This window comes from Punctularia strigosozonata, assembly GCF_000264995.1.
Source record: "Punctularia strigosozonata HHB-11173 SS5 unplaced genomic scaffold PUNSTscaffold_4, whole genome shotgun sequence".
NCBI classification, from domain to species: domain Eukaryota; kingdom Fungi; phylum Basidiomycota; class Agaricomycetes; order Corticiales; family Punctulariaceae; genus Punctularia; species Punctularia strigosozonata.
Window position 1 is genome coordinate 2,001,682 of NW_006767436.1, and position 24,416 is coordinate 2,026,097.

Sequence of the window (24,416 nt, forward strand, 5' to 3'; positions counted from 1 at the left end):
GCTCGAGCGGCAGCGTCTGGAGTCTTGTCCTCTGAACAGCTTGCAGCCGCAATAGAGACAACCAATGTCCCCTTGCCTCAGGTAGAGGATACCGGCGCACAGATCGACCCTGCTCTGCTTGACGACTCGTCGATCACGAAGGAGAAGATGAAGATGAAGAACAAGGACAAGGGAAGGGCGCAGGAAACGGGTCAAGACCAGGTTATGGACGAGCCTCGTCCAGAGGAACATCACCCAGACATCATCCCCGACGAACCCTCGAAAAAGAAGAAGAAGAAGAAGAAAAAGGACAAGAAAGGCAGCGAACCTGCTGATTCCGTGCCCCAAGACGAGCGCTCACAGACATTACCTTCCAGCGGCGTTGACGTGCATCCGAGCAGTCTCAACAATGCCGACATGGCCAACCTTGTGTCCACCACTGCAAACTCTTCTTCCATGGCTTTCCTTGCGGCCATCATGTCCGCTCTTAACGGCCAGACCGATCCTCTGGCTTACCCGCCGCCTTCTGCGAATATGGCGTCATACGCTGCCCGTAATTTTTCTTTCGGGCTTGACCATGGGCCTGGTCACGAAGCTGGTTCGAGCAGTCACCTACAGCATCCTTCTGCAGCACAGCACCTCCCGGATCCAAACATGTCTGATGTTTTCTTCAACGAACTCGCCGCGAACATGCAAGCCATGGGTGTGAACGGTGACATGACAGACCCCACCAAGATTCTGAATCTCCTACGCAATCTCGGAGTGTCGAATCCGGGAGCTGCGATGCTCTCGTCATCGCAACCAATAGCCACCACACTCGCTGATAATCATCTTGCCCAACCTTCTTCATCAAGGAACGAGCGTCGGAGCCATCCAGGCGGCATACGGTCCCATAGTGAGCGTGAACAGCTGGCTGTGGAGGCTGCCATGGCCCCTACCCCTATTGGCCAAAAACCTGTTACTGCAGACCAGCTTCGATCCGTGCGTGAAGGCGACGGTATCACAGCCGCGCCCGTCGCCGTTTCAGTCGGCGCTGCCCGAACCACGCGACGCGACCACCAGCATATGCTAGCTACCAAGTGGATGAAGGCGAGCGACCTCAATGATATGGTCACCAGAGAAGGTTTGCCTCGGAGTTCTTAGTGAATCGGCGCGCCATATAATTTGACTTTCTGTTGCGTTTTAGGTCTCATTTACAAAAAGGGCAAATTCTCCGCTATCGAAGATGCACAGCTAAGAGTTGCGAAGGAGAACTATCGACTTGTGAGTCCCTACGATACCAGTATTGGTGCGATAGCTAACTGGTCGGTATGTAGCGACATAGTTTGACAAATGAAGAAGTTGACGAGCTCATTTTCAGTAAAGACAAGAAACGAGACGTCGGTTTTTGGCAAGAGCTGAGTGAGTTAGCTTGGATTGGGAGTTGATGGCAACTGAGATTTGACTTGCACTTTCAGCCATGGCTGTTCCGCAGCGGCCCCTGAATGCCGTGTATCATCACGTACGCCGAATCACGCATCCACTGAAGAAAATGGGCAAATGGATGCCAGAGGAGGACGTGAGGTTGACACAGTGAATCAACGTTCTCCTCCCGCATCGTTGATATCGCTGACCCGGTCACACCAGAGCCGTCATGCAGCATGGTCCTCAATGGGAGATCGTCAGTATGCAGGTGGGCCGTATGGCTTCGGATTGTCGTGATCGGTGGCGCAATCACCTCATGGAGAAAGACAAGAGAAAAATGGGCAAGTCTCCTTGCAGCTCATGTTGGGCACTATGCTGATGGTATGACTTCTCGTGACCAGGTCAATGGTCGAAGGACGAGGAAGAGGAGCTCAAGCGTATCGTCACCGAATTGGCCCAGCTGCAAGGGAAAAGCGTTGAAGAATCCGACACCGACGTCTTCTGGACCAAAGTCAGCGAGCGGATGGACTACAAACGCAGCAGACAACAGTGTCGCGGTAAATGGTCAGGGATATAAATCGCGGAACCTTCCGAATATACTCTGACGCGGTCACAGGACTGATGTACTTAGCAAGACCGTCAAAACCACGGACCCGACCAGAAGGTGGTCTCAGCAGGATGCGTACATCCTTATCCGCAAGTGAGCGCGTCCCTTTTGTCCCTGCTTTTTTGCCAGTTGCTCATGGCGTGCAGAGTCGACTCTTTGAATATACGACACGATACGGAAATTGACTGGAAAACGCTCATCGATCCTTCGTGGAATCTCTTTAGCGCGCATTCTTTGCAAAGGCGATGGGGAACGATGAAAAAGAGTATTAAGGGCTGGGAGCAGATGACCCACGCCGGTAGGTCCGCCTCGGCATTCATGCCCGATTGTGTTGAACTTACAGTGTGGCGTTGTAGAAATCATGGACATTTTGCGTCAGAAGAAAGGTCAGCCTCCGCCGCCATCTCGTCGGCAAGAGAGAAGGAAGATCACCAGTGCGGCTATCATAAACGACGACGAGGATGTAGTGGACGACATGAGCCCGACTCCCGACCGCGCCGTTGGTTCCAGCACCGGTCCAGGGACTCTAGCTGGCCAACATGCGCAATATGAACAGGATGTAGTAACGACGACTACGGCAGAAGTCCCGTCCGCTAGACCAGCTACCGTGGCGAAGAAATCGCCTAAACCGAAACTGAAACCGAAAAAGAAGCTTGCATCGGCCACACCATCCCTGGTGATTAAGGATTACAGGACTTCTGCGGTTGCCGCCCCGCCAGAAGTGTTGGACTCCAGCTCTGACGAGAGCGATTCGGATGACTGACCGAGTAGACTGGTAGATATATCTTTCTATGCATACGTATCATTCAGGCATCGTAGGAGTTGCGAACTGCTTTTTGTTAGGCTTCGAACACACCTGTCGTATGTACAGTCTCTTCATCGACATGGCGCAGCAGAGGCTCGGCCCGGATGATCCGACAAACATGATCTCATCTTATCTGTGGGCGTCGGCATTGTACGCTTTGCTCCAACACCTCCACTGGGCATGTCTACAACATCTGCTTTCTTCTACGGCACTCTGCTCCACCCCAAGGTCTGGGCTAGGCAACGCGTTCCGGTTGACCGGAGGGTGACACAGACCCTTGTTTTTCTGCGGACGACAGATTCTAAAGCGCGTTATCGGGAACGACGGGTCGCATCTTCAGATATGTCCTGCATTGCTTCTGGTCAGCTACGCCTTCACGCCCGCTACTTATATCGGAGCTACACTCCTGTCTACGTGGAATTGAACATCCCTTTCTCCCTAGGGATACACGCGGCACCAGATAAAGGCACACATACGCCCTCCTCCCGGATCTCAGTCTATCAAGTCTGACCTGCATTCCTCAGCATGCAGATTATCCCGGGGTCCTGCCCTACGAGAAGAGCAGGCAGCTGCTCGGCGATGGGATCAGCGAAGATGATAAGTGTGTTCGTGGGACGCTCGTTGCCGGCCTGACCCCTTCCGACATCAGTTTCCTGGACGTGTTTGAAGGGGACGTGCGTTAACCTCCACCCTTCTCTTTCGGAACCCATCAGATCCTCACCCGAACTCTCGAACGTGCCCAGGAATACACGCGGGAGCCGGTCCTCGTTCATCCTCTCGGGGCTCTCGCTCCGCTCTCGGATCCGGACGACAAAACGGTGGCGCCCAGCACGCCCCCGCCGATCCCACCGTTGGACGCGCTCGCGCCTGCGGTGCCCGCTGAGACATACATCTGGGCGCGACCGATTTCGGAACTCCAGCCCGAGATCTGGTCGTACGAGACGTTCATGCGCGAGAACGCGTGGAAGTGGGTGGGAGACGGCTCGGTGGACAATGAGGATTATCTGAAGATCGAAGAGCGGCGCGCCATGAACGGCAACATCGCCAGGATCGCCGGCGCAGGCGAGATCATTCGGGAGGAGAGTTGCACTGTATAACAGAGATGAATATAATTGTGCTAAACATAGATGTAGATGCGTAGGGGTGATTATATATATACGACAGGATGCGGTATGCGTTCCTCCACTGTTACATGAGCTCTAGCGCGCAAGAACAAGATCCGAAGAGAACCCCCAGGAGAAAAGAGAATTATATCCGAGATCATTATAGACCCTGACGACGGCTTTAAGCAGTCGTAGCAATCCTCTACTTCAAGTGACAGCGAACGCTGACGAGATGCGCCCTGCCGCTGTCACCATATTTAACAGTCCGTACGCGCATTGCGGCGGGGTGGTCGTCTGTATCCTCGTCCTCGTCATCCCTCTTGCCGTCTTCTATCGCGGACGTTGGGAAGTCCTTAGTCTTGGCGCCCAACACCATCGCTGTGAGTCGTTGACCATACACCTGAAGGAAGAAGGATCAGGTCCTCCGACACTGAAAGAGGCTGGAAGGGAAAGCTTACACAACCCGTATCAGTTCCTATCGACCATCGCTTGATGTCCCAGCCTCGAGTTGCAGCATGGGCGTATACTATCATCGAAGGCTTGCAGGGCAACGTGGCGCGCTCTATATCGAAGTCCGGACCCTGCTTGAATATACGCATGGTCGTTCGGGCCCAGGACGGTGACTCTTCGGCATCCACCAAATCAGTGGAGCTCAGGTGGCCGTAGCCCACGCATCGTTTCATCGCTGCGTTCCAGATGCTCGACCACGGCTTTCCGTCGAAGTTCTCCCTAGGAGCAAAGGTTATATGAACGAACGTGCGTAGGTGCACCAGTACCAAAAACACGCACCTCGAGACATGCCTCCCTCGTTTCACGCTGCGGATATTGAGCACTAGTGAGGACCGCATCAGTGATGCTATCGAGACCCGGACGCTCCACAAGACGATACTACGCGAAGCGTAACTTACCGTTCCATGGAACACGGTTTTCTGGGATGTCCAACAGAGCTTCTTCTTGCATCCGGCGCAGCTTATCTTCGTCGGCTTTCTCATCATGCGAAGGAATGTGGGCTAAGGGCTGAGATGCAGCATACGGAGGAGTAGGCAGAAGCTTGTAGGGAAGCATGCCGCCGTGGACGAAGAAGGAATGGATGCTCGGTGCGTGGAGTATGAGAGGCAGGGACAGCAAGTATTCGTATTCGGCTTCAGTCATATGCCTGGAACGCCATCATGCCCTGTAACAGGCGGAAGAAGTAGCGCACTCACCTGGCAATACGGTAATGCGTGTTGAACGGCTTCCAGTCCTTGGGCAGTCTATCCCACCATTCCTGTTCCGCTCGGCCCTTGGCCTCCTTCCGCTGCTTGCGGAGCCACTTCGTCTTTGACAGGTCCTTGTTCTCTTTCCGAGCGTCCTTCCACCTCTTCTCCACACTCCGTAGCCACTTCCTACCGCCCTGCAGGCTTTCGATCCAGTTTTGCCACGAGCGCCACTCAAGGCAAGCTTGGTCCTGGTTACCCCGCACGCCGGTAATGTTGTGCGCGGCCATCCACGAGAGGACGGCATTTGATGCAGGCCCTTTCGTGAGGAAATCACCGTGGTGGATCAGTTTATCCTTGGATGGATCGTAGTGTAGCTCCCCGAGCAACGAGCTGGAACGGGGGTTAATCCATAGGTATATGATAGGATGGTGCTTGTGCATACTGGAACGAGTGGTTCATGCCGTGGATATCTCCAACGGTAATCAAACGGCCGTGTCTTTGGTCTGAATGTGTAGGGTCAGCGGAGGTTGTCGGCACGCCACGAACGGCGCGCACCTAGTTTGAGCTCGTCGTGACTTATGGTCCGGTGATGAATTATTCTACTGAAATCAGGCAATGATTCGACTGCGATTTTTCTGAGCCTCAGAAATAACGAACGAGCGCTGAGGGCGCACCATCGCGGGTGTACGGCCACAGCGCGTGTTGAACGACAGTCACGAGCGTCGCGCCCGGTTCAAAACACAGAGTGTAGACGATGCCAACAGCGAGGAGAACTATGGGCGTTAACAAGAGCCTCCTTGGGCGCTGGGCCATGGTACGGAGCAGAGGTGGCTTTGTCGGCAACGAGCTCGGTCCGTTATAAGACCTGCATCGCCACCGAATCGGGCATTCTCAGCGGATGGAGGCGGTGACGTCAGCGGCTTCTTCCCGCTTCCAATAATAAGTACTCTACACTCATGTTTACCGAACGCGCAACAGAACCACGACCCGTTCCCGGTCCATCCTCGGCCTTCACATCCATTTCCTCGCGTTTACCCGCACAAAGTCCTTGTACGACCACAACTCAGCGCGCACGCCGTCCACGCCCCATCGCCACACGTACGTCTCCGCCTCCGTCGCGGGTGCTAGTTCAGAGCGTGGTGGAAGGGCCGGAGGTGCAGCCGGAGCTACCCTTTGCTCCTCTTCATCTGCATTCGCGTCGTTCAGGGCCGCGAGCGCGCCTAACGGGTGCACAGGCACAACCACGCGCTGGTAGGCCTGTGGAGCGTGGGTCCTCGCGACTCATATGGATACGAAGGGATGAAACACGTACAGCGCCTTCGAAGAAATCCAGAGAGCGCACGTCGGAATCGGTCAGACCCCTGACGAGCGTGCCGCGCACGCAGCGCTGCTCGGGTTCCAGGTCGCGTTCGAACAGGACGCGACTGTTTTCGTACGGGAGGATCCCTGGGTAATCGGCATGCTGAACATCCGTTAAGTCTGTAGCGGAACAAGCGTAGCACGAGTCATGCCTCAATCTGATGTCTAGTGTAATCCTGTAGCGTACGCGGCTCAGCGCGTTTACGGTAAATTGCGACGAGTATCGATGGACTTGCCAGCAGCACCGCAGGGCATATCTCCAAGTGACTCCCGTCGTTGTTGATCACTCGCTTCAGTATCTTGGGCTGCATGAGAACCTATGTTGAATGCAGATGGACTGTGCCCTGTCTAACCTTGGGATGCAGCAAGGTACCGTAGAAGAACGCGCTGCGAGTGGCAGTCGTGCTCGAGCTCGCCATCCGGATTGCGAGTAATATACTAATTGGTGGCTAAGTGTACAGGGATGGTGGAAGGGGGAGAGAGGACAATTTGTCTCAACAGGCGCTCTTCTCTGTTCGCAGCAAGGATCACTGATGCTAGGAATAAGTACCCGGCGCTCGAGCTCAAGAACGCGATTGTGCGCAGTGGGCACTTTGTGCCACACCCAAACCCGTGACCGGCTGTGCAACGGTTAAATAGACGCAGTCCTCGCTCTGAACACCGACCCAAGCCCATGAGCCGGTAGCACCCTGGGTCATAGAATATGATTACATTCACGCCTCTGTCCGGCGGTGCGAAATCGACGCGCACGACGCCGCTCGCGTACCTGCTCCAGGTTGACGACGTTCGCATCCTGCTCGACTGTGGCTCTCCGGATTGGTGCCCAGAGCGCAGCCCCTCCTCCTCGGCGGTCACCACCGAGAGCTTGTCCTATCCATGGGATGAATACTGTGATGCCCTGCGCGAGTGCGTGAAATGTGTGTTTGATCCATATCCATCAATATATTGACAGACCGTTGGAGCCAGAAACGCGCCTTCCGTTGACCTTGTCCTGCTGTCCCATGCGGACCTTGCTCATTCGGGACTGTACGCTTACGCATACTCGCGATGGGGTCTAAAAGCGCCCACGTACACGACACTTCCTGTGCAGGCCATGGCTCGCGTAGCCACACTAGAAGACGTTGAGGGCGTACGAGACGAGGAAGACGTCGACCCACCGGAGCAGCAGGACGAGGATCAGGCAGAAGGGGACGGCGACGAGAAGGCCTTCGAAGGGGAGAAAACGAAACCTGTCCAACGAAAGACGCGCAAGTATGTTGCCACCGCGTTCGAAGTGCACGAGGCATTCGATTCGGTTAACACCCTGCGGTACTCCCAACCGTGTCATCTCCAAGGTATGCATATCAAGTACTGCTCGGACACACACTAAATTATGTGGGAGTAGGCAAATGCCAGGGCATTACCATCACACCTTTCAACGCCGGCCACACCCTCGGTGGTGCCATATGGAAAATTCGCTCCCCCTCCGCGGGCACTATTGTCTACGCCGTCAACCTCAATCACATGCGCGAGCGCCATTTGGACGGCACCGTACTCATCCGCCCAGGCGGTGGTGGCGTGTTTGAGCCGCTCGCGCGGCCGGACCTCCTCATCACGGATGCGGAGAGGACAAACGTGGTGAGCAGTCGAAGGAAAGATAGGGATGCGGCGTTGATAGGTACACCAGCTTTTCTTCCATCCACTCTACGATAGGACGAGTCTCTAACCGTACAACTTAACAGATACTATCACGGCCGCACTTGCTCGCCGGTCCTCGCTCTTCATGCCTTGCGATTCGTCGACGCGTCTGCTTGAGCTGCTCGTCCTCCTTGACCAACACTGGGCATATCAACGCTTGCGATACCCGATATGTCTCCTATCGCGAACAGGTCGCGAGATGCTAACGTTTGTGCGAGCGATGATGGAGTGGCTAGGAGGCACGATCAGCAAGGAAGACGTAGGCGTAGGTGAGGATGGGCAAGGCGGAGGCAAGCAGGACAAGAGGCGGAGGCGGGTTAATGATGATGAGGAAGGCGAAGATGCGCTGGGTGCCCTAGCCTTGCGGTTCAGGTGCATTCGATTACCTCTTCATATCCCTATGTGATATCTGACGCCTCTGAGCAGGCATCTCGAGTTCTTCCCAAACCCTCAAGCGTTGCTCAACACTTACTCGTCCAAGGATCCCAAGTTGATCCTCGCCGTCCCAGCATCGCTATCGCACGGCCCCTCGCGGGCGCTCTTCAGCACCTTCGCCGCGGTCCCGGACAATGTAATCATATTGACACAGCGTGGCGAAGAGGGCACGCTTGGGAACGACTTGTTCAAGAAATGGAACAACTCGCAGCGGGCGGAGCATAAGTGGGACAAGGGCAAAATCGGCAGCAACGTGATGTTGGACGGCAATATGATCTTGAAGGTAAACTCGATAGACGCGTCACACGAACCCTCCCGCTAACCCGGCGCCCAGATGAACTCCAAGGTTCCGCTTCAAGGCGATGAGCTCGAGGCGTTCCTGGCGAAGGAACGCGCCGCGATGGAGAAGGAAGCGGCAGAGAAGACGGCAGACGACTTCGAGCAACAGCGCATGCTCGAGGCCGACGAGGAGGACACGGATACGGACGAGGACTCGGATGACGAAGACGAGGTGGAGCGCTCGCTCGCCGCCGATGTTGCGGAGGCCGAGCCGGACCCCGACGCGCCCGCTGGCGGCGCATTCGCGGAGCCGGGTGGTCAAAGTCGGCGGAGCAAGCGCGTGCGCGGTGTGGACGATGCCGACTGGGGGCTCGATGCCGACGAGGGCCTCAACCGGCAGGTGCTCTCATTCGACGTTTATATCAAGGGCAACGTCTCCCGCGCAGCCTCGTTCTTCAAAAGCGCGGACGGCCAGAGCCAGCAGCGTTTCCGCATGTTCCCGTACATCGAGAAGAAGCGGCGCGTGGACGACTACGGCGAGTTGATTGACGTCGGAATGTGGCTCCGGAAGGGCAAGGTGTTTGAGGAAGAAGCAGAGAGTAATGAATCGAAGGAGCTGAAGCGTAACCAGGCCGAGGAGGAGGCCAAGGTAAGTGCTTTCGAAGCGACGTTGATTCGCATGGTAAAGCTCACGGGTTTAATACTCAGAAAATACCGAAGGAACCGCCCTCGAAGTTCGTGTCCTCAGAAGTGGAGGTACAGCTTGCATGCCGACTTCTGTTCGTCGACATGGAAGGTTTGAACGACGGACGCGCTGTGAAGACCATCGTTCCTCAAGTGAATCCGCGTAAAATGGTACGGTTCGTTCCCTGTCACCGGCGCGTTATATATTAATGTACCCCGTAGATCATTGTGCATGCACCGACGGAGGCTACAGGGAGTTTGATAGAGAGCTGTGGCAATATCCGTGCCATGACCAAGGAGATCTATGCTCCTGAACTTTTGCAAAGTGTCAGCATTGGCCAGCAGACAAATAGCTTCTCAATCTCCCTCAGTGAGGATCTCATCACCTCGATCAAGATGTCGTCGGTCAGTGCTCCGCAGTGTTCACTCACAGTCATTGGCAGATTTGCTGATCCTTCTACAGTTCGAAGACAACGAAGTGGGCTACGTGACCGGACGTGTTGCCATACACGCCGGATCCGCCGTACCCGTGCTCGAGCCTTTGGCAGGCTCTGCCGCTACGAGGAAGACTAAGACTCTTCCCGCTCGGCCAGGCGTGATTGGCATGCGCGCCCCCATCGATTTGCCCCGCTCCACGTTGATCGGCGAGCTGAAGCTTACGACCCTTAAGTCGCGATTGGCGTCCGTGGGGATCCGGGCCGAGCTCGTCGGCGAGGGTGTGCTGATTTGTGGCAAGCGCCGTAGCGCATCAGAGCCCCTGGAGGGGACTGTGGCCGTGCGGAAGAGCACCCGAGGGCACGTAGAGCTGGAGGGCACAGCGTCGGATGTGTATTACATTGTTCGCAGAGAGATCTACAAGCTGCACGCTCTTGTTACAGCAACCTGAATGTATCTACGCGATGTTGTGTCAAGTACTGTATCTCTAGTGAAATTGAATGTCCTTATCGGACACTAGTCCGAAGATCTTCTTTACAATAAACACACGTTCCTGAGCCTTCACTATCGCAAATGGGCTCCTAGCAAACACCTTGGGGTCCTGGTTTTGTTTTTCTCCTACATGGGTTTTTTTTTTTGCTGAGGGTGGGTGGGTTTAATGCACTATCGGAACTCCCTGTGTTGACACTCGACGAGAGAGCGGCAGCTAGGTAGTGTATTGCACATAGTAGCAAGGACATGTACCTAGCTACTTACACTGTACACCAGTGCTGAAGCGGTGTGTCGTAGCTCACGGGAACCCGTGAAGGCATTGTGTGCGCCAAGTCGCGCTTATCAGTATCGGCAACCGGTTGTTCCTCTATTGCGACCGCGCCGGAAAAGTACAGTATACCCACCTGGGCACTGATGCGCACGTGCATCTTCACTGAGCTTCCGGGCCTTTCGGCGTTGCTCACCTTCACCCTTTTACTCTCGGTTACTGGTCATAGCCTGGGTCCCTCGTCGCTATCGTCATGCCTGTGCGTACATCTAGCGTCTTCTGGTGTCCCAAGGACCCACCCACTCACTTGTATCTGCAGAAACACTACTGTGATTACTGTGACGTGTTTTTGACCCATGACTCTGCTTCTGGTGAGTTGCACAATACATAGCTTCAGCTCACCTATCATATACCTCTTCCCAGTCAGGAAGGCACATAATAGCGGAAGGAATCATCTCGCCAATGTTCGGGACTATTACGCATGTGAGATGCACCTGCTCATCGAGACGATAGTATGAGCTGATGAGCGGTTACTAGCACTCGGCCATGACAAAGCGCAAAATATCATTGACCAGATCACGGCAGCGTATGAGTCTAGCGGTGGACCACCTCCCGGAGGGTTCGGATTCGGACCTCAGCACTTAGGGGCCAACCCTGGGCCGTTCGGTGGGCCGCCTATGGGCTTTGGTGGCCCACCAATGGGCTTCGGAGGACGTATGTTCATTCGTGAAGTCTGTGTGATTGTATGTATCGGTGACTGACGCCAGTTGCTCCTCAGCTCGACCGCCATTTCCTCCTGGACCGTTCCCTCCTGGCATGCCTATGCCCCCTTTCCCCCCAGGTGGCATGCCACCTCCAGGCATGGGTGTTCCCCCTGGCGGACTCGGCGGTAGGAACACATTCAGTCACATGCATCCAATGCTGTCCTCTGACGCGGTTACACCTATAGCACCGCCGTTCCCTCCTGGTGGACCCGCCGGTCCCTTGCCTCCCTTCCCGCCCTCTAACCTTGCACCCGGCCAGGGACCTCCAGCCATCAATGCGCCTCCTGGCGGTGCACCGGGCGGCGGACAGCCGAATGCCCCTGCATCTCCTCCGGGACCCGGTGGTATCCATCCAGACAGATTGCGGATGATGCAGACCCGGTAAAATATGGTCGGTTGAGTCGTGCTTTTTCCGTGCGCACCATGCCAGTCCGTCGTGTGAAAACGCATGTCGCGCAGAATGGATTATAGTTGCTGTGCGTTAGTTACATAGATGTCTTTCCGAGATGTCTACGAATCGTCATTATAATTGGTCGTCCTTTCCCGAAAGCAAAAGCGCCCCAGAGTATAAGCCCATCCATCCGTACCAATCCAGCAGGTGCTCCAAGATCCGCGATTTCCGATGGATTGCGTAGATGCCTGAATCATCTGTCGTGCGTACCAGTTCCCTCTCCAGGCGGCGCACCAGCGCTTGGGCCCCTCCCGAACAGGAAATGTGTCGCGTTCCGCAAACCCCGTGCGACGTGTCTGCCCCGGTCCCCGCTGGTTCGGTTTACCCCGCTCAGCGCCGCCTGCACCGATTCGTGCAGTTCTCTGGCGCTCGCCGATGATGTTGGCGACGCGGCCTCTCGGTGAACATGCGCCCAGTCACTTCGCGAGTTGCTCGCGTCGTCGTCTCTGACAGACTGCTCGTGCCCTTGGGAACGATAGAGGGGATTTGATGACATGGCAGCGCCGTAAACGGCGTCTGTCGGTGACGCCAACGGAGGAGGAACTTGTGAGGACCCCGCGGCCAGGCCATCAATGGCTGCCATACCCATGGTGTAACCACGGGAAGCCGCAAAAGAAGGCGGATGGCCGGTACCCCTGCCATGTCCGATTTCGGCAAATACGAGATCGGGGGTGATCACCCCATTGCGTGCGCTAGGGGAGGGAAGCCCATGGTCCTGGTAAGTTCGAAAGAAAGTTGCGCCGTTCGAGTTCGTGCTCCGGGTGGACGCTACATCACTTGGAGTACGAGGGGGAGGTGATCCTGGTTCAACAATGGGTTGGGTGCCGAACCCGCGGTGGTTAGGTCTCCGGAACACTCCTGCGGAAGGCAAAAGCGCCGACATAGCAGGTATAGCCCTAACGTCGGCGAGAGCGGCATCCATATGATACGGAGACGGGCCTGCAGTGGGAATTATGCCCGGTTCGGGCATACCGATAGGCATATGAACCGGTGCTTGTGTCCTCGTTGCTGGTAAGTGTCGCTGTGCTCGTGTCATAGCGTGTCCTCGAGTGGCCTGCGCGTACTGAGCTGCAGGCACGCTCGGACGTGCTCCACGAGGAGGAAAAGCCATATCGGGAGTTATGTCCATGGCATCATCCTCGTCGCCTTCGAAGTCGCCTTCAGTGTCTGCAGGGGGGTAGTCTTCGTCGTATTCCTCTTGATCGTCGTAGTCAGTGTCGTCCGTTCCTTGCAACTCGTCCGTGATATTGTTGAACAGCTCGATTAGGAAGTCGCGCAAATCAGAGACCCCTTTCCCAGAATAGACACAGAACGCTGCACGTTGACTCGAGTTGAATTCCTGTAGCATGACTTCGTTTAGAGGTTACTCTTTTGCCGGCGAAGCCAGTGCACGTACCGCAGGCGGTGATCGACAGAATTTCTGGAGTTCGGCCCTTCTAAATGCCGGAATGCCCGTGAGACTCAAGTGCGTGAGCTTGGGAAGCTTTTGCAGGAGGAAATGGATAGACATGACAGTGATTCGGTTGCAATAGGACAGATGAATACGTTCCAGTGTGGCATGGCGATCGGCAAGCGAATAGATTGCCTCGTCTGTCAGGTTGCTTATGCGAACAAGACCTATGCGCCGTAGTTTGGGTAAAGCGGACAGTTCGAACACGGACATATCCGTGAGTAGGGTGCAATCTATATAGACTAGGATGAGGGTCCGTTTAGGGCGATACGGCAATTACTCACTAGCAAAATCAATGTACCGAAGTCGTGTGCACGAGCGCGCGAGATTCTTGACCGACGAGTCCGTAATGTTCGAACAATGACCTAGATGTAGGTAATGCAGATGCTTTCCGAGCTTTGCAATGCTCTCGACGGCGCTGTCTGTAAGCTGAGAACATCGGGCGAGGACGAGGTTTCGGATTTTCGGTGCGCTGCAGATAATGCCATCGACTGCATCGTCGGTGAGTTGCGAACACGACGTCAAATCCAGCATGCGAAGGTGCTCGAAACGACGAGTCATGATCAGGGGTGGGACTTCATCGAGTATCTTCGCTGAGGATGAGGGGAAGGGGTTGGGCGCCTGTGCATTTGGTGCTACTGCAGTAGCAAGGATGCGGGGGGAAGCCGGGAATCCGTTGCCGGTCAGCTCCTCAACATGAGAGAGCCGCATCTCCCTCATATGATATGACTGCGTCCACACATTCCGAATTGACTGGTCCGAAACGCGCTTGCAGTTGTTCAGGTCAATCTCGAGGAGTAACGGGCATGAAATCGCGAGGGCAGTGACGGCGGCATCAGTGATGCGTTCAACGCCACTAAGCTTGACCCGCCGCAGCAGGGCGCAATTTCCAGCGAGCGCCTGAATCCCCTTGTCTGTGACTCTCTTGCAGCCACCGAGGTTGATGCCTTGGAGCCGCTTGCTCGATGAGGCAAGTGCGGTGATCGCTTTGTCGTTGGTCTCCGATACGCCGGTGAGGTCGATCGCAACCAGATTTGGGAACCAGGGCAGAACGCGGGCAAGCATCTCGTCGGAGATGGATTTGCAATTGACAAGAGTGAGCCTCTCCAGCCGCACGCATTGTGCCACACGAGAAAACAGGGCATCGGTCAATTCGGGGCCCAGGTAGAGGAAGTTGAGTCTTCGGATAAATCGAGAATATGTGAAGGCTGGATCCTCGCTCCCGATGACGCGCATCATCTTCACGAGCGTGGAAGTGGATGTGAAATTGGGTTTGTGCCAGAGCAGCTCGACCGAACACTCGCACCAGCTGCGGGACACAAGCATGCAGTTGTAGAGGTCGCGGGTGAAGTGGAGATGTCTGAGGACATGGATGAGGATTTCCGTAGGGAGTTTCGCTATTGGAGAAGCGGTAGGTTGGACAGCGCCAGGGGAATAGGCGTGAATGCGCCGGGTGGTCCAGCGTGCGGGACCGACGGCCACTGGTTCGGTGGGAAAGAACGAGGATTTGTTGAGGTACTCGTCTTCGTTGTCGGACAGCGAGGTCGCCGACTGAGCGGGCGACGACGGTTGCTCGTACATCACGGGCAGTACCGAGCACGGTGGTCGTTGTTCGTGGAGAAGAACGAGGTGATGATTAAACTGCAGGCCTGAGAACATGCGGTGCTCGCATGTTCCAGCACGGAACCACTTGCGCCTATTCGACAACATACTGCACACAAGATAACCCTCGATCCATATGGTCGCCACGATTCCGCCCCATGCTAACACAACGCCCTATACACGGTCACTGGTATACGCTGTGGACTGCGTTGCTTTGTAGCCTTTTATGTCAACAACCAGCTTTCGCAGAAGACGATTTGGTCGTAACCAGGTCATCATCCGACTGCGTGGGCTGGAGATGCCGCGGCCATGTGCCATCTCGGATCCATCCCGCCCTCAGGATCTTCACCTACAACAGCGGTTTCAAGAACTGCTATCACGCCAATACCCTATGGACAGAGCGCACCAGAAGTCCTAATGGTATGGTTTGTTTCAGCCTGCTGCCCTCCACAATTCCCCTCCAGACAGTCATAAGTCCGCTGGACTTCCACAACCGCTCGTCTTCATCATCGCCCGCAAGTATCTGGTCTGCCAAGGCGTGTAATCGTTGCCGCGCCTCTGGCGTTAATGACCGCGGCGTAGCGGGATTCCTAGGGCCCGCTGAGGGGGTGAGCCACATTGCGCGCCTAGCCGCAAAGTATTCTACCCCCGACAGGCTTTTCGGGTCATCAAGAGCGCTTTCGGATAGAGTAGATTGTCGACTTTCTTGTATGGTAGTCATAGTTGCAGGCAAAGATCGGCCGGTCCAAGAACTTGTTATAGCAGTCTTGATTTATACAAGTCACACCCTCCACTCGTGAGGGCACATCTATAGAAGGGACAGGGTCTCGGATCTTTACCTTCACTTATATTTTTGACCCTGACGACCATTGGGCATTCGCTGTGACCAAGGAACTTTCCCTGGATAATCTATGCCTACGGAACGGATCCCCGTCCTCACCACCGTTCTGCTGAGAGCCCGACGCATCGTCTTTGGCAGACGCTCACCCCGTACTTCCAACATAGCGAATATGCCTTCTGCCTCAACCCCTCGTGCTCGGTCCTGGCATACGCCCTCAGACTCGGACGCTGCCAACTCGGACCTCGACGAAATTCCTTTTGATCCTCCTACGCTTGAATCCCTGACTGCCGTCGTGCATCTCCAATATGATCACCCAGGTACACTGCCGGTCTGCCCCGAATCGTGGACGCGATTCGTGTGCATCAGCGATACGCACTGTCGGACATTTCCAGTACCCGATGGTGACGTACTACTGCATAGCGGGGACTTGACGAACTCGGGAACCGTAGACGACTTCAGACGCACGATGGAATGGCTTTACAGCCTTCCCCACAAACATAAGATGTCGGTTGTTCGAGTATCCGACCTTTCGCATTTTATGCTCATACACTCGGACATTCGTCAGCATTATCTGCGGAAACCATGACCTTACCCTGCACCGCGGGTGGTATGACGAGAACTTCGGCCGTTGGCATCGTCAAAAGCAAGTTAAGGAACTGTATTCCACTCTACTGAATGTCGTATCTCATCGCAGTGCACGTTGTAGGACTACAGCCAAATCATAGAGAAATTGACAGGTCCTAAGGCTCTAGAAGCTGGCATTGTATACCTCGAAGATTCCAGACACGAGTTCAAGGTTCGCAATGACGGTCGGACCTGGACTGTATGGGGCTCTCCGGTTTGTCTTTCATCATCCGCAGGCCACATGTACTCAGACTATGATCCCGAAGTGGCAACCAGAGTTTGGATGGTGGGCTTTCAACTATGAACGTGGATCGGAAGCCGAGAGTACGTCTGCGCTTGAAACCCGGATAGGCCTAAGTTAAGATTTTTACTAGGGATAGTTGGCCAAATTCCGAACACGGATATCTTGTGAGTGTTATAGTCGCCGAAAGGTACGCGGCTGACTCACACCTTACGAGACTCACCCATGGTCCACCTTTTGAGGTAATGGACAAAACGATCACCCGACAACATGTTGGGTGCGAAGCGCTTGCAGAGCGCCTCAATCAAGGCAGCCTCCGACCTCGGCTTCATGTATTTGGTCATATACACGAAACTCACGGGGCTCAGATAAGACAGTGGACCCCGGGCGGCCACGTTAATCCCGAACAGACGGTGTTCGTCAACGCCGCCAACTGGCCGATGGGACCAAGGGCTGAGCGTGGCGACCCATTTGGTGGGGGTTGTTTTCAACCCGTGGTGGTCGACATGCTCGACGTTGCATCATGAACACATTACAAACACGTTACACGAGCGAGACAAATTCTACGTAATACGGCGACAGCTCAAAGCATGTAGCGGAAGCCCTTGGCCTTTCCCGTTTCGTTCTCCCTCTCTTCCAGCTTCTTGTTCAAAGTCTGCAGGTGCATTCTGAAGACGAAGCAGAGTATAATGCAGAATCTGTGCGAACGATCAGAAATGGTTTGACATGGCAAGTACGTTTGACAAACCCAAACGAGGAAATTGTGATCGCATACGAATTCGTATACGAGGGGCCCCAGCCCGTCGGCCAAACATAAGAACCAGCGATGTTTCCAAGTTGAGAGAATGCATTAATAAATGCGAGAGCAACAGCTCGCTTAGACGGGGGGCGGGGAACCGAGTTGCTGACCCAAGCCAAGAAGGTGATGAAACCAGCATAAGACTGAGCCATCAAGAACCTGAAGAGAAGTCAGCACCGTTCTATCCTCAGATGAAATGTACGGCTTCACAAGGATACATATCGCGCAGCTGTATTCATCGTAGACACGGCGATTATAAAGCCAATGACGCCAATGACGAGCGGACCAGTGATGTGATAGAAACGCTCGCCCGAATGGTCAGAGTGCCTGCAGTGATGGATCCACGGTTAGCGCAGCGTCGAGGCCTCGCTAAGGCGGAGACAAACCTCGTGACAGCAAATGCAACGATGGTGGCAAAAATCCAAGGAGGTGCGCAAAGAAGCAAGGTTTCCGTACGGTTGAAGCCCATGGTCGCGCTCAGCGTAGGGAAGAAGGCGTTGAAGCTCAAGCCTACAACCATGCTGGTAAGGGCGAGAGCCAAAAGCCAGACTTTCCAGTCGGTGAGCGCCAGGACGAGACCATGGGCATGGCCCTCTTGTTCAGTCTCATCTTCATCGCCCACTCCGACATCTTCTGCCATGCGTTTCTCTGCCAAGGTACGTTCTTGCGGGCTCAAGAACCTCGAGGTGGCAGGAAAGTCCGGAAGGACAAACATCGCGACGATAGCAGCGAAGACAGTCAGAGCGCCTTCGATGTAGAAGAGCCATCGCCATGCTGAGTGCCCGAGCTTTCCTTCCATTCCATCCAATATACCGGAAGCGATGAGCGAACCAAATGCATTCCTGGGTGGAAGCATGTAAGATTTATGCGCGGTGAATAGCTCGTCACTTACGAGATCAAGCTGCCGCAAGAAAGGAGTGCAGTGCGTTGGCCAAGCTCGCTGCGCTTGTACCACTTAGAAAGCAGGAATAAAGATCCAGGGAAGAATGCCGCTTCCACGAAGCTACGCGCAGGTCAGCCGTGACCATCAAATATTACGAAAATATAACGAAGACGAGAAACCGACTCACCCGAGGAAGAAACGGGTCAACAACGCTCCTACAAAGCTATGTCCACAGTTCGAGGGTGAAAAAACTCTGATAACAAATCAGCACTCACTCGTGTGTGACACCTGATTCCTCTGTGAGCACTTTACCAGCCAGGACATCGTACCAAACATACCGGTAAGGATTGAAATGGTGCCCCAAACAATCATACACGCCGGTAAGTAAATCGAGGGTCTAAAAGATCATCGGTCCGCTGATTGGCAATCCATCACGCGATTGACACTCACCGGCCGATGTAGTTCAAAAACATGTTCCTGTGTGAATGATGCGTTATCATCCGGAGATCCGAAGAAGCAACATTTCTCCGCTTACGAAGGGATTTGCATGAGAATATACCCAACGTAGAGGATAGATAAAATCGTGTTGAATTCTTGCCCTTTCAGATGCAGGTCGGACTCAAAGCCTCGTAACCTCGCCGCACTGTCGTTTCAACTGCGTCAAGATCTACCCGCCCAAGGAACGTGAGATATCACACTCACGAGGCGTTGTTGCGGTCGATGTAGTTGAGTATGTAGATCACAATCAGGATAGACATGCGCAAGTCGAGTTTGCGCAAGAGCTTCTTCTCCAACTTCTTGCGCTCCTCTGTCCCACCGAACTCCGCATCGTCGTTAAGATCAACGCGCTCAGACTCTTGCCGAGCGTTTTCAAGTGCATCGGCCGTGGCTTTGGGACCGTCGTAGGAGGCCATCGGGAGGAGCTGGTAGGACGCTGACGACCTTGAGAGAAGAGGTGGACGTGGCCAATTTAAGACCCCCCAAGCTGATAAACCCCGACCACACCCGCCTGTTTGCATGCGCCCCACGGGGCGGGCGTCGGACCACGGTTCATCGTTGAATCCGTGGAAGAACTTTCCTTCAGGTGATAGACGGCACCGGAGTTCGGACCGGGAGAAGCTCGCCGAGGCTGTAGGACCACTGACACTGATAGGTATACATACACACCAGGACGGGCCGGACCGGCATCGCGGATGGCTGTGTAAACGCCTTCAGGATCGCTCTCGGCAGCGCTGTGAAGTCTAACGATACGGAAACAACGTGGATTGGCATATGAGATGTAGATAGCGGAAGGACAACGGCTGCGTATCGATAACAATGGGTATATGTGCGAAAAGACGTCACCAACACGGAATCTTACACCCCCAGACTCTACTACTCTCTTACAAATTCGTGTGGTTTTACATAACGTGTAGGGCAAGCGCAACCAGTGCGGAGCAATGACGACGACAGGAACGAGTAGGTCCGATACGACCCTCAGAACGGGTTCTCGTCGTCGTCCACGGGCATCGATGTCGGTTTGTTCTCGTTCGAGACCGGGCACAAGTCCGTACCCTCATCGTCATTCGCGGCGTCTTCTTGAGTCGCAGGCGACTGAGGTGTGAAGAGGTTTACGGGTTTCGAACCCCTGCATAGCACGCATACATGAGTTCAATTCCATAGAGCATTCTCTGAAGATCAGCTGGACGCACTTCATGAAATGCTTCTTCTTCGCTGCGCTGATCTTTTGAGTGCAGGGGGTGAGCATGTTGTCTGTCGGCGAGACGTATGTGGGATTGCTAAGTGAAAAGTGGGTGAAGTGTCAAATGTAGTGAGGCAAAAGAGAGCTGTACCCGTTTTTGGCCATCTTCTTCGCGAGGAGGGCCTTGGCACCCATACCAGGGACTTGAAGTCCGTTGGTGGCGTTGCCAAGCGGTGCTTGAGGAACTGCGACGTGGGCCGCCTTGTTGGGCTGGTGCATAGGCACGGGCGAGTCGTTGGGGGTAGATGACGCGGACATAGTTTCCAAACGAGTTTGCAGTGTGGTGGTCGGGAGAAGCTGACAGGGGCGCAACTGGAAACGCGGGAGGGCAAAGTGAACATGTGGCCACGTGACCGTACCGCGCCTCAATTGCAGGACGCGCGTTGAGTACGCGTTGAACACCGTTGACAATCTCCAGGTTCCGCTCTCAACTGCTACTGCCAGATCGCTCAGGTACTGAGTCAATGAGCGCGTCAACAACGATTGCACCTGCATCCGGTGCTGAAGCGCTACTTCTGGTTGAACTGCTTGGTTTCGTGCCGCAATTTTTCCTGGATGACCTCTTCGGTGTCGCACAGGAAGCCGCGAACCATACAGTAGAGGCGATGGAGAGCTACCTGGCTCGCTGGGCTCAGTCCCGCTCAAAGACAGACAAAGACGACGATAAAGATGCGGACGAAGATATTGAGCAAGGTCTAGTATCGTTCCAAACCCTGCTTGAGTCGCATGTTGACCAAGCCTTCGATTTCCTCGAGGCTTGGTCACTGCGCAATATTCTCGCCGTTCCGTCCCACCTCCCGGTGGTTGTTCCGCATCAACGAGGGCTAGATCTGGAGACGCCTCCCGAACGAGAACTAGAACTGCTGGCCGAACTAGAAGATCTGAGGCGCAGAATGAACAATGTTCGTCTGGTGACCTTTCGACAATGCTTGACGCAGTCCGCTGACAACACTCCTCCACCAGATGCGCGCGCTTCGGCGCCTATATGTTCGCGCGGCCCGCAAGTCCCGGCTCCAGCTGCGCCGCGCCCAGGCGCAACGGCAAACCCTTTCATTCCTCCGTACGCCGGAGGCGCTATCGAATCTCTCCATGCTTCCGGAGCTGGTCATGCAACTACGTTCTTCGGTTAGCGAGCTCCCACCTGTCGAGGAGCTCCCATCTACGTCGCCTTCGCTACCTCAAGGCGCAGGCAAGCGGCAATGGGAGGTCGGGAAACCCGGATACGAGCAATGGGCGGTTTCTCAGCTGTTAGCCAAGTCCCGGACGCGCGTGGGCGACAAATCCGGCGTTATCGGAATGGTCGAGCGGTCGAAGGGCGTTGGCTCAACGGAACACCTCAGAGCCGCAGTTAGCGGACCTGGCGGCACCGGAAGTGTTGACGACGAAAGTATGGAAATGGATGCCGAAGCGCAATGACGGCGGTGAGTCTTCATTGCTCGGCATTGCTTCGTTGTTGACGCACGACGTTATTGCTTGATTTGTTCCAGCAAGCCGCCTCGATGCTCGGCTTGTGGTGATTGTGCCCCTGCAACCACGGTGCACCGCCCGCAGTGCGGCTTCACAGTGTACATACTGTACTTGTACCCTTTACGAGTACGTGTTCCGCCCGGCGATGGGCTCGATCCACGAAGGGTCGTATGTCCGGTACAGCTGCATTCCCGGCTCATGCATACCCGTCGGGTGGCGACCTACAGCCCGTTGCTCTGCATTCCGAGTTCTACTCGCGCTAATATGACCGGTAAAATAAATGACAAGGACCCCAAACCACCGCCGTCGCCTCGCGATGGGAGCTGCTGGCTTATAGCGCATCATGATACTACTTACGCGTCGAGGGTATTTCGTGAATGTGCACCATACAACTTTCTCAAACGAAGATCCCCTTAACCGTGATTGGATGGTCGACAGCCTGGTTGGACACGGTTTATCGCGGACGTGTGGTCGTAAATCGGAGCGGAGTATCAAGACACATAGTTCGGTTCCCTAATAATAATAATAGCAGGTGCGGTCAATCTACGATCACCGGGTGTACGAAGTTTGTCGGCCGTTTGCCCCCCCCCCCCCCAATCAGATTGACGGTCGTCTGGAACCCGAGGGCCGACACCACAACTTCGTAGAAGATGAGTGATTTTGGCCTTTGGTTGGTTGAGCCAGGCATCAGGCTCTGCATGTTCCCACCCATTTATTTGCGACTACTGTTTCTTGCACATGTCTGGGGGGGCGATTCGGTATACGTACTATCATTCAGATGCAGGCGCACTAACGCCCGCGAAGTGTGGATCCGCGGACATACAGAACGCGTAGGAAGTCAATAGATGAGCTCGAACGTGTCTGCTTTGGGGTGGTCCGGCCGAGTAGGGTTGAGCTCTTGGGCGGGCAGATCAGCGTATTAGGTACAGCGGGTTTCAGCAGCACTGATCTGCGGGTAAGCCTAGAGACTGGTGACTGAACATAGTACTCGAGGAAGAGAACGCGGTCTTGTTGCGTGAGACCGACGGACTGCGGGCAGGGCACGATGCTCCCGGTCGAGCACCAACCCTGGCGAAGCAGCCCCGATCCGTCTGCGATCGCGCCTAAGTGCGGTTTCCTTTCTCGAGGGTCGGGACGTATGGGTGCAGGAACAGGTCTCGACCCCCCCGCGTCGGAGGAAGGGACGGTGGTCATGGGAGGTTATCGGTTCCAATCGCGGATGATGTGAGGGCGTTGAAGACGGACGAGTACGTCTGCGATATCACGAGTGCCGTCGTGCTCGTCGCGGTCCGCAACGCGAGACGTAAGAACGGAAGGCATCTCCCGTGGCGGGCGTTGGGGACCCCAGATTGCTCGTGTGGTGCGACCGCGGTGGCCTGTGGGCGGCTCGACAGCGCGGACGCACATACTTACACAAGCCAAGCCGGACCAGACAGAGGCACGTTCCCGCGCTCGTCTGTCGTTTTCTCGGCGAATCGTCCGGTTTAACTGCGACCCCTGAGGCTTCGGGGTCCCCACGTGCACGTTTTGGCTCATAGCCGCCGCGCGCCGGCCTCTTTCCCCATTATAATCCCTAACCTCCAACCCTTATAACACACCGCCTTTCCCCTTCGTTATTCCCCGTTTAATCATGCCCGGCGAGCTACTGAAGAAACGCAAAATCGCTGTCCTTGGGTCCCGTTCAGTCGGTGAGCACCCCCCCTCGCTTCTTCGTCATGTGGCGACCCGTCGAAGCTCACCCTGGTCGCGTGCAGGGAAATCATCCCTTGTCGTCCAGTTCGTCGACAACCAATTCGTCGACTCGTATTACCCTACCATCGAAAGCACCTATACCAAGACCGTCAACTATAATGGCGTCGAGTACGAGTGCGACATCATCGACACCGCTGGCCAGGTCAGCGTCATAGCAACCGATGAACCGAACTCTCCCCCCGCTGACGCTTCTCCCAGGACGAGTACTCGATATTGAACTCCAAGCACGCGATAGGCATCCACGGATTCGTCCTGGTCTACTCGGTCACCAACCGCAGCTCGTTGAACATGATCCAGATCATCTACGACAAGATCATCGACTTCTGCGGCCAAAAGGAGATCCCGTGTGTCATCGTCGGGTCCAAGACCGACCTTACTAGGTAAGTAACGCACGAGCGCTCTGTGCGTCACTGCATAGTGACGCTCCTCCTTATCACTTTCCAATGGACACTGCCTCATAGTATACCGAGCAGACAGGTTGACGCGGACGGGGCGAAGAAGATTGCGGACGCGAACCACGCGGCGTTCGTCGAAACCAGCGCGAAGAACAACGTCAACGTTGGTGAGTGTCTAGAACGCTCTGGCACAATGTCCGCGTCCTGATCGTCGCCATAGGCAAGGTTTTCCAGCTATGTCTACAGGAAATCGAGAAGCACTCACCCTCCAGCAAAGCGGAACCGCCAAAGACCCCCTGTGTTATTATGTGATTCGCGCATCCGCCATGCTGTCTGCGGCTGCAATCGGGCCTCACTGGGACGATGCGACCTCTTCGTTGTGCTTCGGGTCTTCCATCGACAAGTGGCTTGCGTTGTCACCTCATACACTTGCCTCCAGGCTCATTTTTCACTTTGCCCTAGAACATTATTCCGCCCAGTTCTTAGTTTGTATTGTTTGTAATCCTTATTAGCCCCGTCTGTTGTTGGGCCTAGAGGCTACCTTCCGTAGTAAGCACTTCCCTGGGGGTTTCTAATGAAACCAGTGGCAATACATCTCCTGACCGTTGCCTATTGCCGAAATGAATCAGAACTATGATTATATGCAGTGGCAAAGAATATAAGTGCGGAAACGGAACGAT

The 24,416-nt window shown here is 55.0% G+C and overlaps 13 protein-coding genes across 13 annotated transcripts; 6 read left to right on the forward strand and 7 right to left on the reverse strand.

Annotated features, from left to right (window-relative positions):
* Positions 1–906: 906 nt before the first annotated feature.
* Positions 907–2,753, forward strand: PUNSTDRAFT_65638 (uncharacterized protein; the record flags this gene model as incomplete). The annotated part of the gene is made up of 9 exons (XM_007382350.1): positions 907–1,102; positions 1,166–1,242; positions 1,296–1,380; positions 1,437–1,551; positions 1,606–1,745; positions 1,785–1,947; positions 2,000–2,083; positions 2,137–2,288; positions 2,347–2,753. 9 exons carry the CDS (start codon positions 907–909, stop codon positions 2,751–2,753), a joined length of 1,419 nt encoding a protein of 472 aa, XP_007382412.1.
* A 222-nt stretch (positions 2,754–2,975) lies between these two features.
* Positions 2,976–3,892, forward strand: PUNSTDRAFT_64285 (uncharacterized protein; the record flags this gene model as incomplete). Its single annotated transcript, XM_007382351.1, has 4 exons — positions 2,976–3,023; positions 3,094–3,156; positions 3,320–3,469; positions 3,539–3,892. The coding sequence occupies 4 exons, from the start codon at positions 2,976–2,978 to the stop codon at positions 3,890–3,892; spliced, it is 615 nt and encodes a 204-aa protein (XP_007382413.1).
* Positions 3,893–4,100: 208 nt separating this feature from the next.
* Positions 4,101–5,910, reverse strand: PUNSTDRAFT_132965 (Metallo-dependent phosphatase; the record flags this gene model as incomplete). The annotated part of the gene is made up of 8 exons (XM_007382352.1): positions 4,101–4,298; positions 4,357–4,627; positions 4,688–4,730; positions 4,807–5,054; positions 5,104–5,487; positions 5,540–5,600; positions 5,653–5,721; positions 5,772–5,910. The coding sequence occupies 8 exons, from the start codon at positions 5,908–5,910 to the stop codon at positions 4,101–4,103; spliced, it is 1,413 nt and encodes a 470-aa protein (XP_007382414.1).
* Positions 5,911–6,280: 370 nt separating this feature from the next.
* On the reverse strand, positions 6,281–6,875 carry PUNSTDRAFT_63888 (uncharacterized protein; the record flags this gene model as incomplete). The annotated part of the gene is made up of 3 exons (XM_007382353.1): positions 6,281–6,576; positions 6,689–6,755; positions 6,810–6,875. 3 exons carry the CDS (start codon positions 6,873–6,875, stop codon positions 6,281–6,283), a joined length of 429 nt encoding a protein of 142 aa, XP_007382415.1.
* A 284-nt stretch (positions 6,876–7,159) lies between these two features.
* Positions 7,160–10,417, forward strand: PUNSTDRAFT_112695 (uncharacterized protein; the record flags this gene model as incomplete). The annotated part of the gene is made up of 9 exons (XM_007382354.1): positions 7,160–7,362; positions 7,423–7,790; positions 7,841–8,113; positions 8,178–8,505; positions 8,560–8,851; positions 8,903–9,511; positions 9,568–9,702; positions 9,754–9,936; positions 9,995–10,417. 9 exons carry the CDS (start codon positions 7,160–7,162, stop codon positions 10,415–10,417), a joined length of 2,814 nt encoding a protein of 937 aa, XP_007382416.1.
* Positions 10,418–10,979: 562 nt separating this feature from the next.
* Positions 10,980–11,875, forward strand: PUNSTDRAFT_112696 (zf-U1-domain-containing protein; the record flags this gene model as incomplete). Its single annotated transcript, XM_007382355.1, has 6 exons — positions 10,980–10,985; positions 11,046–11,097; positions 11,150–11,209; positions 11,264–11,440; positions 11,505–11,591; positions 11,676–11,875. 6 exons carry the CDS (start codon positions 10,980–10,982, stop codon positions 11,873–11,875), a joined length of 582 nt encoding a protein of 193 aa, XP_007382417.1.
* Positions 11,876–12,134: 259 nt separating this feature from the next.
* Positions 12,135–14,972, reverse strand: PUNSTDRAFT_132968 (RNI-like protein; the record flags this gene model as incomplete). Its single annotated transcript, XM_007382356.1, has 3 exons — positions 12,135–13,280; positions 13,338–13,624; positions 13,676–14,972. The coding sequence occupies 3 exons, from the start codon at positions 14,970–14,972 to the stop codon at positions 12,135–12,137; spliced, it is 2,730 nt and encodes a 909-aa protein (XP_007382418.1).
* Positions 14,973–15,009: 37 nt separating this feature from the next.
* Positions 15,010–15,720, reverse strand: PUNSTDRAFT_119749 (uncharacterized protein). The gene is made up of 2 exons (XM_007382357.1): positions 15,400–15,720; positions 15,010–15,342 (listed from the first exon to the last, which is right to left on the reverse strand). The coding sequence occupies exons 1-2, from the start codon at positions 15,712–15,714 to the stop codon at positions 15,223–15,225; spliced, it is 435 nt and encodes a 144-aa protein (XP_007382419.1). The 5' UTR covers positions 15,715–15,720; the 3' UTR covers positions 15,010–15,222.
* Positions 15,721–15,927: 207 nt separating this feature from the next.
* PUNSTDRAFT_100777 (MFS general substrate transporter) lies at positions 15,928–19,351 on the reverse strand. The gene is made up of 15 exons (XM_007382358.1): positions 19,084–19,351; positions 18,917–19,024; positions 18,832–18,858; positions 18,720–18,778; positions 18,657–18,669; positions 18,569–18,604; positions 18,391–18,501; positions 17,885–18,340; positions 17,709–17,825; positions 17,448–17,657; positions 16,833–17,397; positions 16,725–16,782; positions 16,541–16,672; positions 16,400–16,481; positions 15,928–16,338 (listed from the first exon to the last, which is right to left on the reverse strand). The coding sequence occupies exons 1-11, from the start codon at positions 19,293–19,295 to the stop codon at positions 17,283–17,285; spliced, it is 1,464 nt and encodes a 487-aa protein (XP_007382420.1). The 5' UTR covers positions 19,296–19,351; the 3' UTR covers positions 15,928–16,338; positions 16,400–16,481; positions 16,541–16,672; positions 16,725–16,782; positions 16,833–17,282.
* Positions 19,352–19,857: 506 nt separating this feature from the next.
* On the reverse strand, positions 19,858–20,380 carry PUNSTDRAFT_112701 (uncharacterized protein; the record flags this gene model as incomplete). The annotated part of the gene is made up of 3 exons (XM_007382359.1): positions 19,858–20,008; positions 20,073–20,159; positions 20,214–20,380. The coding sequence occupies 3 exons, from the start codon at positions 20,378–20,380 to the stop codon at positions 19,858–19,860; spliced, it is 405 nt and encodes a 134-aa protein (XP_007382421.1).
* Positions 20,381–20,586: 206 nt separating this feature from the next.
* Positions 20,587–21,937, forward strand: PUNSTDRAFT_85331 (Mis12-domain-containing protein; the record flags this gene model as incomplete). Its single annotated transcript, XM_007382360.1, has 3 exons — positions 20,587–21,024; positions 21,086–21,543; positions 21,610–21,937. 2 exons carry the CDS (start codon positions 20,587–20,589, stop codon positions 21,536–21,538), a joined length of 891 nt encoding a protein of 296 aa, XP_007382422.1. The 3' UTR covers positions 21,539–21,543; positions 21,610–21,937.
* Positions 21,938–22,358: 421 nt separating this feature from the next.
* PUNSTDRAFT_51484 (uncharacterized protein) lies at positions 22,359–22,968 on the reverse strand. Its single transcript, XM_007382361.1, has one exon. The coding sequence runs from the start codon at positions 22,781–22,783 to the stop codon at positions 22,379–22,381; it is 405 nt and encodes a 134-aa protein (XP_007382423.1). The 5' UTR covers positions 22,784–22,968; the 3' UTR covers positions 22,359–22,378.
* A 221-nt stretch (positions 22,969–23,189) lies between these two features.
* On the forward strand, positions 23,190–24,343 carry PUNSTDRAFT_51486 (uncharacterized protein). Its single transcript, XM_007382362.1, has 5 exons — positions 23,190–23,277; positions 23,344–23,483; positions 23,540–23,721; positions 23,803–23,903; positions 23,957–24,343. Exons 1-5 carry the CDS (start codon positions 23,220–23,222, stop codon positions 24,046–24,048), a joined length of 573 nt encoding a protein of 190 aa, XP_007382424.1. The 5' UTR covers positions 23,190–23,219; the 3' UTR covers positions 24,049–24,343.
* Positions 24,344–24,416: the final 73 nt, after the last annotated feature.

Coding starts and splice junctions, on each gene's coding strand:
- PUNSTDRAFT_119749 (XM_007382357.1), bottom strand. CDS start 15,714: ATGACTACCATACAAGAAAGTCGACAATCTACTCTATCCGAAAGCGCT. Junction 15,343..15,399: donor CCATACCATTAGGACTTCTG/GTGCGCTCTGTC, acceptor CCGCTGTTGTAG/GTGAAGATCCTGAGGGCGGG.
- PUNSTDRAFT_100777 (XM_007382358.1), bottom strand. CDS start 19,295: ATGGCCTCCTACGACGGTCCCAAAGCCACGGCCGATGCACTTGAAAAC. Junction 18,502..18,568: donor TTGACCCGTTTCTTCCTCGG/GTGAGTCGGTTT, acceptor ACCTGCGCGTAG/CTTCGTGGAAGCGGCATTCT. Junction 17,658..17,708: donor GCTGCGCGATATGTATCCTT/GTGAAGCCGTAC, acceptor ACTTCTCTTCAG/GTTCTTGATGGCTCAGTCTT.
- PUNSTDRAFT_51484 (XM_007382361.1), bottom strand. CDS start 22,783: ATGACCACCGTCCCTTCCTCCGACGCGGGGGGGTCGAGACCTGTTCCT.
- PUNSTDRAFT_51486 (XM_007382362.1), top strand. CDS start 23,220: ATGCCCGGCGAGCTACTGAAGAAACGCAAAATCGCTGTCCTTGGGTCC. Junction 23,278..23,343: donor CCTTGGGTCCCGTTCAGTCG/GTGAGCACCCCC, acceptor GGTCGCGTGCAG/GGAAATCATCCCTTGTCGTC. Junction 23,904..23,956: donor GAAGAACAACGTCAACGTTG/GTGAGTGTCTAG, acceptor TCGTCGCCATAG/GCAAGGTTTTCCAGCTATGT.